The sequence below is a fragment of the Dreissena polymorpha genome, chromosome 7 (assembly GCF_020536995.1).
Source record: "Dreissena polymorpha isolate Duluth1 chromosome 7, UMN_Dpol_1.0, whole genome shotgun sequence".
NCBI classification, from domain to species: Eukaryota; Metazoa; Mollusca; class Bivalvia; order Myida; family Dreissenidae; genus Dreissena; species Dreissena polymorpha.
In genome coordinates, this window is record NC_068361.1 from 5,037,866 (window position 1) to 5,050,267 (window position 12,402).

General features: G+C 37.0%; 2 protein-coding genes across 2 annotated transcripts in view; both read right to left on the reverse strand.

Annotated features, from left to right (window-relative positions):
- Positions 1-696, reverse strand: part of LOC127837380 (G-protein coupled receptor 52-like) — a 68,379-nt gene extending 67,683 nt beyond the window's left edge. Inside the window, exon 1 of the mRNA XM_052364381.1 lies at positions 390-696. The gene's annotated coding sequence lies outside the window, so the exon portion shown is untranslated. The remainder of the gene's footprint in view (positions 1-389) is intronic.
- The window catches only part of LOC127837373 (dipeptidyl peptidase 2-like), a 95,133-nt gene extending 91,607 nt beyond the window's left edge, over positions 1-3,526 (reverse strand). The window contains exons 1-2 of the mRNA XM_052364362.1: positions 3,322-3,526; positions 1,270-1,409 (exon numbers count right to left, since the gene is read on the reverse strand). Of these exons, the coding sequence (XP_052220322.1) occupies positions 1,270-1,409; positions 3,322-3,475 (294 nt within the window). The 5' untranslated portion in view covers positions 3,476-3,526. The remainder of the gene's footprint in view (positions 1-1,269; positions 1,410-3,321) is intronic.
- Between the last annotated feature and the right edge of the window lie 8,876 nt (positions 3,527-12,402).

Below are 12,402 nucleotides of genomic sequence, written 5' to 3' on the forward strand. Positions count from 1 at the left end.
CATAAAAATGTCTAATCAGACAAGCACTTTGTTGTTTTTGTAATATCCATGTGTGATAAATGACTTCTTTAATTATAACTGAAGGTGTAAATAAATGACAAGTTTTCATATATTTTTCTCATAGGCCTTCAATATTGTAAATAACTCATAATATTAAAATAAGAAAAAAAAAATCATTATTTCGGCCATTTTATTTTACATGTATTGTGCTCAAAATTTATTATTGATTTATTTTGTATCATTGAAGGTGCACAAAAAAACATTGAACACATTTTGCCCCATTTGTGCAAAAGAGTACCATGCGACATTTAATTTTAATGTCACATGGTACCTTTGTGCATCAATGGCTAGATTTGAATAAACCTAAAGAATATCACTCAATAACTTACCTATTCAATATTCTTGCTAGAGTTGCTCCCCTTCCATAGAAGATCTTCAATTCTTCAATCCAATTATTCTGTTATTCTTTCTTCAATTTAACGTATGGCTGTACATTCTTAATATCTTCAATTCTTCAATCCAATTTCTGTTATTCTTTTATCAACTTAACATATGGCTGTACAGCTTTTTTATATAAAGAAATGAACCTTAATTGGAATTCTCCCCCCACCAAAAAATAATTAAAGAAATAAAAACTCACAAAACCTACCATACATAGATCTTTGAAATAGTCAGTGCAATTTTCAATAAACAACTAGACCATGAAATAATTATGTATTTGATAAAAGTTTTAGCCATTGAATTGTCTAATTTATAATTGTGGGGTAAATAAATCATATTTTTTAAAGAAGCATTTATACTAAGCTCAAACATCTATAATCTTTATTGCCAGTAATTTCAGTAAATTATTCATCTCTTTGACAAACTGGTATATTCCATGTTTAATAAACATACTTATCATTACATATATTTAAACACTAAAAGAAATAATTTGTAACATATATTGGTCGTAAGATAATTACTAAACCCAGGATTGGCAATGTATGAACAAAAAATTGTTAGGATTCTTCTTTAAGAAATTCATATGTCTCGAGATAACAATTGAAAGCAGGCCAAACTTATTCCAAAAATAAAAAAGGCATAGTTTACCATATAAAACCAATGTGATGTGTTAAACTTCAACCTTCAGTTGCCACATGTAAAAAAAAAAAAGAGGTACCCACAAGGAAATAAATTATAAAACCGTTTTGTTGCGGTTTTATAATTATTGGTTAATAATTGTTCTGAGTGAATTTCACTGAAACATATGAATAAAACTTATTAACTTACATGCTCTGCAAACACGATCAGTGCCCCAAACTGTGGTGCAATGTCAAATATGAAACCTGTGGCTGCCCAAAACTCGGTGATTGGCCCTTCATTGCCGGTGTAGAAAAATATTGGTCCCTTGCCTCTGTTCCACCATTTATCTTAAAATAAATCAGCCTTGCTTTGAGTTAACCGGGCTGAATGCATGTGTGTAAAGTGTTTTCCCAAATAAGCCTGTGCAGTACACACAGGCTAATCAGGGACGAAACTTTCTGCCAACAATTGGATTTTTGCTAAGAAGAGACTTCCTTTTAAAGAAAAATACCATTAACCCTTTGCATGCTGGGAAATTTGTCGTCTGCTAAAATGTCGTCTGCTGAATTTCTAAAATAAGCATTTTCTTCAATTATTTTTCTAAGACCACTATCAGAATAGCAAACAGTTTGGATCCTGATGAGACGCCACGTTCTGTGGCGTCTCATCTGGATCCAAACTGTTTGCAAAGGTCTTCAAAATCCGGTTCCAGCACTCAAAGGATTAAAACAGCAAGTGTTGTCCCTGATTAGCCTGCAAAGGGTACTTTATGCACATGCTTTTAACTCACGAGGCTCAAAAATATGTAAACTATATTTCATATTTGTGGTTTACAAGCATCCTATTGACAGAGTATATAATATGTAAAGTGTTATGAAAATACAATTGAACACAGCTATTTTATTATTTATTTATTTTTATTTTTTCCCAACCAGGATTTTTTCCTTTTGTACTGAATTTCATTTTACATCAATCATTCAAATTTTCCTAATTTAAATTCAACTCTGTGCTTGCTTATTCACAGAGGATGGCAAAATTCTACTTGTGTGCAAGAAAAAGTTCTTGGAGTTTTTGAGTTGCATATTAATAGAGACATCTAATAATTATCTGTGGTTATGTTAGTAAAATTGAGACCGCCTATTACCGGTTTTTGTTTTTTCATTAAAGATCTTGACAAGAGCTGTAACATGACAACATGCACAAATTGTCCTGTTCTTGTCAGAGTATCTGGCTTTTTGGTCAAAACCAAACGGTTTGTATGGTAAGTTAAGTCAATTTGACTATCAAATAAGCATTATACATTTTCCTATTTTTAAGAAAAGTGACCCTTACCTTGACGTCATAAATGCCACATGCAGCTCTAGAAAAGCAAAACTCATTCAGAAGCAACATTTTTATAGCTACTATATGACCTCTCTAAAGCTGTATCTGAATACTATATATTAATATATAAAGTGCGATTACAATACCTCGATGTCATAGATTAATTAGGTCTAATCTATTCCTAATCTTCAACACATCCCTTGTTGCAATATATCAGCTTTATATTATAACCCAACAAGTTGCTGAGAGTTGCAATGCACTGTCTATTGTCCTAAGTTGCAAAATTTGATCACCACTGCAAGGGTTAAGGAACACTGATACTGCAAAAACATATCAAATTTCAACATTTACCTGTCTAAAGCGCAAACTCATGCAAATGGTCTATTAAAGCAAGAAATAATTGTTTTTAATTTACTTTGTTATTCTTTCCTTTGCTGGATCGTGATGTTTAATGTAGCCTAAGTTGATAACAATGTCTAAGAGATGTCAAATATTTACACTGTTCCAAATTTCAACATAGAAATGTCAGCAAGAATAGTGTATTGAAACATCGTTGTGTTTTTTAGGTTACATGCGAATAACGTTCGTAGACTGCCATTCTGGTATTTAATGTATTTTTCTCACGAACAATGTCTGCTAACTGATGTGCTCTCAACTGCTGTGCAGAGCTGCGGTTTTGTTATGAGTGGGTGCATATGGACTCCCAGAGCCGTCATAGCAAAAATTATCAAAGGCTCTGGGAGTCCGTTTATATGGACTTCACACATCCTATACTAAATCCCAAGGAAGACAGTTCATGTACTTAGCCTTTGGGATATTTTTATTTAATACTTGGAATAATTGTTATAAGGTTGAATGATTGCACAAAGTCAAATTCGAATTTGGTTTTCTTTCATCCGAATGTAACTATCCGAATTTAATACCACATACACTTACCTTGTACTAGATATCGTTGTTTGAATGTTTTGCCACCCATACTGATAAAGTTAAAATGGTCTATATACTGATCATAATACTTCTCATCGTAATCTTGTGCATGACATAACTCTGCAGCGAGCAAAGTTGTCAAAATAGCCAATTTTAGTTGCATGTTTGTTTGTTTACGAATGATGTCGCATAATTCACGTGACTTGCATGTGACTTCTATGACTAACGCGCTCAAAACAAAACGGCCCAAAATCCAATCGGCTCGAAATTCAATTTATGTGTAAATATAACATAATATAATGCTTACAAACAGCATTATCTAAACAGAAAGTCAAAATGACTTTGTCGATTAAAATAAAAATTAATGACCGCGTGTAGACAAAAAATAAAATAATAATACAATAATAATAATAATAATATAATAATAATAAAAATAATAATCCAATATCATTACTACTATTACTACTACAAATACCAGCCGAGGTCAGATGGCTAGGCTTTGAAGAAACATCAACGGACGAAGGGCACAAGATATTCAGCTGGAGGGGGATTTTAAACATCGCCGCAATGTTGCTTTCTTTGCTAGGAAGGAGGCAATTCACAGCATAATCAGTTGCACCTTAGTCTCCAAGAGGCTCATCTCCATCCGTACCTCAACGAGAACTCACAATATCACCATAATCCAGGCATACGCACCAACATCAGAATAAAAAGACCAGGGGATCGAAAAGTTTTATCAATAATTTTAGCGCATCATAGTCAATGTCCCAACAAAAGATGTCATTATCGACCAATGTTACTGAAAGTTGGAAAGATTTGGCAAAGGAAAGACCAATGCCAGAGGGCTGAGACTTTTCGAATTCGCTAGAAGCCATCAACTAAGCAGCGTATATTGATAGAGTCCGTGCATCAACTAACCCTAGCAAACAAGCTGCACACACACAAACCGTCCAGAACAGCGACCTTGCATGGTTCAAATGTGCAATTATACAACTAGATCAACCTCATACTGGCTTGCCGCAACGGTTGAAGTCTAGCATCATTATGGCGAACACACACACATTCCTGGAGTAGACATTGTCATTGACCAAGATTTAGTGCTCACCAACATCAAGCTAAAGCTAAAAAATAAGTGCATCAACAGGAACCCTCTTTTTTGAGTTTTACTTGGAGAAACTGAAAGATCCAGAAGTAGCAGAGGTATTTCAAGCACAGATAGGTGGCTCGTTTGCTGCTCTGAACACTGAAGACAATTACATTGACACCGTCACCAACAACATCAATTAAGTCTTGCTGTCATCTGCTGAAGAAGTTCTTGGGAGTGAGAGGGATGGGCCTCTGCGACGAAAGAAGAGAGCCAGAACTCAAGGACTGAGAACAAATACGCAAACGGGGAGGTGTTGAAGAAGATGAGAGAGGCTAAGGAGTAAAACATTGAGGAGCAATATGTCAACATTAATAAAGAGATGACCAAATGTAACAGCTATACAACATATAGCACTATCGAGACCATCGCGAAGACCAGTCAGTCCAAGGCAAGTGTTATAACAGACGCTGAAGTAAAACTCTTGATCGAGAGTGCCACATTCCTGAATTGGTTGGCCGAATACTGCGGCGACCTCTACCTGATCAACCAGACATCAGTATACATAAGATCCCAGACCAGTAGCCGACAACAAAAGAATGCCCATACTAAAGGCAGAGAAGTGGGTGGGAACAATCTCGGGGTAGGACAATAATCCTTCCGATGTTATTAAGCACGGTGAACAAATCTGCATGAAAACTACATTTAGACTCACATCGAATCATGAATTTCACGGGCGTCTGTATATAGCACAAGTTTAATATGCGTTAATAAATAAATACAAAAAAATAAAACGACACATAACTATAAAAACAGGACGGAATGCCAAAAAGTTAACCTCAATTTTTACAATTTCATCGATATCATAAAAACCGCGGGCGCCAGTCTAAAGCACATGTCATTAATCTAATCAGCGTGAAGCTGTTTCCTGTGGCTGCAGGCTTTTACAAGACAATGGTTCTATTGAGCATTCGCACTGGAGTATCGTTAAATCATATCTGTATACACCCCTGAAGAAGTTATACGACCAGCTTCCACAGTTGTAATCTACATGCATAGGTCATCGGGTTTATAGCGTTCAATTTTCATTTCATTTTCTCTCTGAAAGGCGTTTCTTGTTTGATTTATTTTTTATTTTATTTTGCAGTCAAATAAACAACCAAGCAATGTAATATGGGACTTTTACACCTATTATTACTGATTCTTCCTGTATTTGCGCGATGATGATCTGAATAATTAACTTTATGATGCTATATTCATAAAAAAAATCTATAAAGAAGGAATGTAGTTGACACTTGTTTGTAGTTTCATTTCATCGTTCCTCAAAAAGTTGTAGCTCTGTTGCTCTGGTCTCTTTCATACCATTGAGTAATTAAATGGTAATTATATTGAATGCGTTTTAAATCCCTTTTATTATCGTTTAATTTGAGTTACAATGCTATGAGGTTAAATTTTATTTACACTTTAATGTATCATGAATATTGCTGGGCCAAGTGTGAGGTTGAGCGCTCTAAAACCGGGTTAAACCCGCAATGCTTTGCATTGACCGTTCCAAGGCGGTGACCCCAGCTTTATTTATTTATGTGTTATGTTTGTTGTTTTGTATTGTGCTGTTAAGTGCTGTTTTGGCAATTGGTCACTTGCCTCGCCTTAAATAAAGGTCCAACTAATTGTGAATAATGAGAATTCAATACTGCTCCAGCGGCTGGAGTTTCACTTCTTTATATTAAGCACTGGCTAAAGCAAAGGACCCAGTCTCTGGTCATCCCCCTTCCTAAAAAGGGCAATCTCAGGCTTTGTAAGAAATACCGCAACATTGACCCCAATCAGCCATCCCAGCAAAGGCATGCTACGTATCATCATCAACTGACTAAAAAGTAAGGCCGAGAAACTGCTGGCGGAAGAGCAGGATGGATTCAGAGCTTGACAAAGCACAATGGAAAACATCTTCATCTGCAGAGTCATCATTGAGAAACCCATGCAACACCAACGCAGCGCAGTACTTTTCAATACACGGATGGGTAATTTCTTCAGGACATTAGCGCGCGATCGTCAGGTATGTCTGCTCTTCCCCGTTCTGTTTAACCTTTTACTTGATAAGATCATGCAGGTGACCACCCAAGACAACCACATCTCCATCTCCATCGGTGGCAGATCGATCTCCTACTTGAGATTCGCTGATGACATTGTCCTCATGGATGGCACCATCAGTAAACTCTAAGACCTCATTGACAGACTCTATGAAAAAACAGGAGCATTCGGGATGTTGGTCGGCACGGCGAAGTCAATTATCCTGGTAAACAGCACGACAACACCAGTGGAGACATCACCATGAACTGCAAAAATCTAAAAGAAGCGACCAGCCTCAAGTACATGGGAGCAACTCTGTCCAACGATGGTACCAATAATGCTGAGGTCCGAATAGGAATTGCCATGGTGACCGCATCGATAACCAGAATGGGCAAGTTGTGGACACGCACCTTCATCAGCTTTCCCACCAATAACAAGCTCTGTAAGTATCTTGTAGTAACCAGCCGACGGTACTGTTACGAGACATGGGTACTTCACGCGGACACAGAACGCAGGCCTTTGAATACTAGTGTCTGCGAATACCGTTCCGCATATCCTACATAGAGCACAAGACCAATGAATAGGTCCGAAACATGGCAGCCGCACTTCTTGGCCCACCAAAAAACCTCATGGCGACCATAATACAACAAACAATGGCTTTGATTGGACGCGTTAGCATGCACAACTCACTGTGCAAGACTGTACGTCAGGGAACGCTAAAGAAAGGTCGCCGTCTAGGCATTAAGAGGAAAAGCTGGATAGACAATGTGAAAGACTGGATGTCCCCCCATGAATCTTATTTCCCCACAACGGCCAGACAGGGAATGATGATGGTGGTTATGATGATGATGGATATGATGATGATGATGATGATGATGATGATGATGATGATGATGATGATGATGATGATAATGATGATGATGGTGGTGGTGGTGGTGGTGATGATTATGATGATGATGATGATGATGATGATGGTGGTGGTGATGAGCATTATGATGATGATGATGATGGTGGTAATGATGATGATGATAATGATGATGATGATGATGATCTTGAGGTATAAACACATTAACAAATAACTTATAGCAAAGGTTCACTTCTTCTTAACCATTTAGAGTTCACTACGTTTTAATTATATTTTTATGTTTTAAATACTTTTAAAAGGCACGAATTTCATGTCCACGTCTTGGTTCAAGAATAAATAATGAACTTGAAGTATAAACACACTAACAAATAACTTATAGCGAAGGTTCACTTCTTAAATTCTTACCCAGTTAGATTTCACTACGTTTTTATTATATTTTTATTTCTTAAATACTTTTAAAAGGCACAAATTACATGTCCACGTCTTGATTCAAGAACACATGTTGAACTTATTAATGTAGATATACATGTATCTTGAAGTATAAACACATTAAGAAATTACTCATAGCGAAGGTTCACTTCTTCTTACCCAGTTAGAGTTCACTACGTTTTAATTATATTTTCATGTTTTAAATACTTTTAAAAGGCTTGAATTACATGTCCAAGTCTTGATTCAAGAATACATGTTGAACTTATTAATGTACATGTATCTTGAAGTATAAACACATTAACAAATAACTTATAGCGAAGGTGCACTTCTTAAATTCTTACCCAGTTAGATTTCACTACGTTTTTATTATATTTTTATGTTTAAATACTTTAAAAAGGCTTGAATTACATGTCCACGTCTTGATTCAAGAATAAATGTTGAACTTATTAATGTACATGTGTTTTGAAGTATTAACACATTAATAAATTACTTATTGCGAAGGTTCACTTCTTCTTACCCAATTAGATTTCACTGCGTTTTTATTATATTTTTATGTTTTAAATACTTTTAAAAGGCATGAATTACATGTCCACGTCTTGATTTAAGAATACATGTTGAACTTTTTAATGTACATGTATCTTGAAGTATAAACACATTTGCAGCATACTTAGAGCATGAATTGTGTTTGCCTTCGACAGAAATAAGAAAAATAAACGACCGTAACAAATAACTGCATATTTATTGAACAACACATGCTATCCCTGTCACTTCGTTTACCTTCCTTTAACTTGTGCAAATGACTGACTAAGAAGCCACGTGCAGGCATTATACGTACATCTATAATATCTGCCATGTAAAGGATTGTGTTCATGTACTATGAACTCAACGCAGGGTTAACTTAAACTATCTTTGTTTGACATTCCCTAACGATATAGAAATATATTCGATACTGATTAGAGAGGGCATTCACTTCTTATCCATTTTCTTGTCATGACACTATTAGTATCAATCAAGCGACTGTTCACTCACTACAACGGTTTTTATGCCCCCGGTAGGGTGGCATATAGCGGTTGAACTGTCAGTTCGTCTGTCTGTCAGTCTGTGATTCCGTCCGAAAACTTTAACAATGGCTACAACTTTTGAAATATTGAAGATAGTAACTTGATATTTGGCATGTATGTGTATCTCATGGAGCTGCACATTTTTAGTGGTAAAAGGTCAAGGTCATCCTTCAAGGTCAAAGATTGAAAATACAAATCCAAGGGAAGTAATAAGCTTTAAAGGGAGATAATTATCTGTACCTGCCAAATGATAATTAAAAAAAAATACATCAAAGCGGCGCAGTAGGGGCATTGTGTTTCTGACAAACACATTTCTTGTTTAACATGTTGTTTTTTTATAAGGAGAATAATATATTGTTCCAACGGATACGCCTTAATTGCAACAAGTATTGGCCTCAAAATATAACGCGATTGTCAGTGTAACATTTGGGTTGGTACACAATTGTATCAAATAATAATGTTTTAATCATATGTGCTTTAAAGTAAGGATAATTAAGTTTGTTACACTTTTTGCGAGGTTCGGTGCGTCATTTAATCAGTTTGAATCCCCTTTGTATTTCCCTTTCAAGGCGTTGACCTCAGATTTTATCATTTTTATGTTTAATGTTGTGATGCGTGTTTTGCGCTGTATTGTATATTAAAATAGGCACGAGTATTAACAAGGAAGCTTAATCTAAAAGGACGGACACGAACTCTCTCAAAGACACACCTCCCCTTTCAAAGAACGGACTAATCGTCTACTATATGCACTCCATCTTGCTAAAGTTTTCAAATAAAGGTAAACAAAACAACTTTTGTTTAACGACCCGAATATTGCTTAGTTTATAAAATTGAAAACCGAAGCTTCTAATGGCCAAATGATATTCTACCGCGAGTTTTTTAATGCGAAGTTGAATGATGACAGTGAGCACGTTGAGATTATGAATACGATAAATAGGATACATTGGTTACGCATCTACCATGACAGTCTGGTTTAAACCTGATAAGTATCATTTTCGGTAAATGCCCCATGTAATTATACGGATTGTGTCGCAATCAGTAATTATGCTATCAAAAACGACCTGACGAACGTTTTATCAAGTCATCTCAGCAACACGAACAGTAGTTTACTTTACAATTTAGAGATGTCGGACTCCATAAATGAGACGACTGTTGTCTTATTTGGACCATTCGGGCACGGAAAAAGTTTGACAGGTAATACACTTCTCGGAAGACAGGAGTTCAAGAAACAACTAGACGTGAGCATAGGACGCTCTCGTTCAACAAGTCAAATTGAAAAAGCTACGTGCTGCAGAATAATTGGTCGTCGTTATTTCGAGTTGGAAATAGTCGACACTCCGGGCCTTTTTCAGTCAAGAAACGTAGCAGAAACAGCGTTAAAACTCCTTCAAGTAACAGACTTGAAGCCACATGTGTTCGTTCTTGTTCTGAGATCTTACAAACTAACTAAGGATGAACAACACACAACCGATATGTTGAGACTTGTGTTCGGTGATCGTGTATTTGAACGCACGATAATAATTGTTACTCACGCAGATGAATTTGAAAGTGAACATGAATTGGTTGATTTAATGAAGATGTTCGACGATGGCAAAACGCTTTTACAACTGTGTAGAAATCGGATCATGCTTATTGATAACGTAAAGAAAAGATTTGACTTCGATAAATTTCGTGTATTTATTGATAGGATTTCACAGTGTGGACGGTTTGTATACGATTTAGATTACAGCCTGACACGTAAAATGTCTTTCAAAATTGTCTAGACAGGCTTGCCGATAACACCATTGCAATTCAGCTTGAAGAAATATACACCGAACTTGGTCGGCGATTTCCTCATGGGGAATTGTCAGTGTCTGTTAATGAAACCAGATTCCATGGAACACAACCCATGTCATTGAGGAGCAACATATCTTTTAAGCAGAAACTTGACTTTAAGATTGTTCTTGTCGGGAAAACTGGAAATGGAAAAAGTACGACTGGAAACACCCTCCTTGGGCGGGAAATCTTTAAGTCGACAATGAAGGCAAAAGGAGTCACAAACGATGTTCACAGCGCCATGTATACTACGACGATCGGTGATTCTGAGTTGGTGGCGGAAATTATCGATACACCCGGGTTATTTGATTGTGGAAAAGTTGCAGAAACGGCGTTGAAACTTCTTGATGTTGTTGACTTGAGGCCAAATGTCTTCGTTCTTTCTTCAAAGCAGGTCGTTTTACGGAAGAAGAAAAATTTACGGTTGATATGTTCAGGATTATATTTGGCGAAAAGGTATTCAGGCACACTCTTATAGTTATAACGCACGGGAGTGAATTTCAAGACGAAGAAGAGTTTGCCATGTTTTTAAGTGATTCTGAACATGTCAACAAGCTAAGTGAGCTATGTGGAAAACGAGTGATGAAAATCGAGAACAGGACGAAAGATTTAGATGTAGAGAAATTTTACAGACTAATATTCCAAATAACCCAAAATGGAAAACTGTTTTATGTACACGAACATGCGGAATGCCATAAGGATGTTTTGCAAAAATATCTCCATTATAGCCAAAACGGTGACAAGAGCATAGCAGTTCAGCTCCAAGAAATGAGTGTAGAGCTCGGACGACGGCTGCCAAACTGGAAGGTCCCGCTGATTGCCGGTGCGATTGTCGGCACCGCCATGACTGGTGGCGGGGTTCTGATGTTAGGAGCACTTGGTAGCGTTACCACTGCAACTGCTGCTGCAGGTAATGGAGTCTTGGCGTCGTCTGTAGGGAGCGCTGCGGCCTATGCCGGAAGTATGGTGGCTGCTGGGGGCGCGGTGGCGATGCAAGGTGCGGCAGTCGTTGGTGCTGGAGTTTTATCATTGGGAAGAACTCTCGGGCCACTTCTATTGCGCAAGTTCTGGTGACTCTAGGCACATATTGAGTGTTCTCTACTAACAAAGTCAAACTTCTATCCATCAATGGGTGAAGGGGGAGTATCTTTCATTGGTTAACATCGCGTTCTTTTGTATAGATTTGGTAATTAAAATTGAACACGTAAGATGGAGATGCATTACAACTTGTTTGTGAACTAATTCTTTTAGTAAGACATGTTTCTAATGTGTAAAACTGTATGTATCTGGAAATCGCAATATTTAAGGAAAGTCCTTATGACTCATGAGGCTTTGCCAAATTAATTAGTCCCTTTCAGCTCTCCTGGGCACAAAGAGCACTGGGTTTATATATTGTGGTCACCCTAATACCTCGTCGTTCGTTGTGAATCGTCATATTTGATCTCGTTAGGGCCCACATGTTCCATCATGATGAAACTTTTCTTATATTTTTTATCTTGAAAATAGCTTGGTCGAGTTTGAATAAGCTCTTTCATGCGATTTTAAAATCTAGGTGGACTGGTAAAACCTTACAAAAACCTTGTAACAATTTCAGAGGCCACATTTATGACACAATCTTGATAAAACGTTGTCGAAATGTTTTATTTTGCTGATACCTGGGTCTAGTTCGAATCGGGATTACGTGCGTTCCAAACGTTGGTCAGTAGGTCAGGTCCTAGTAAAACCTTGTCACCACTCTAGGGGCCAGACTTATAACATAATGTCGC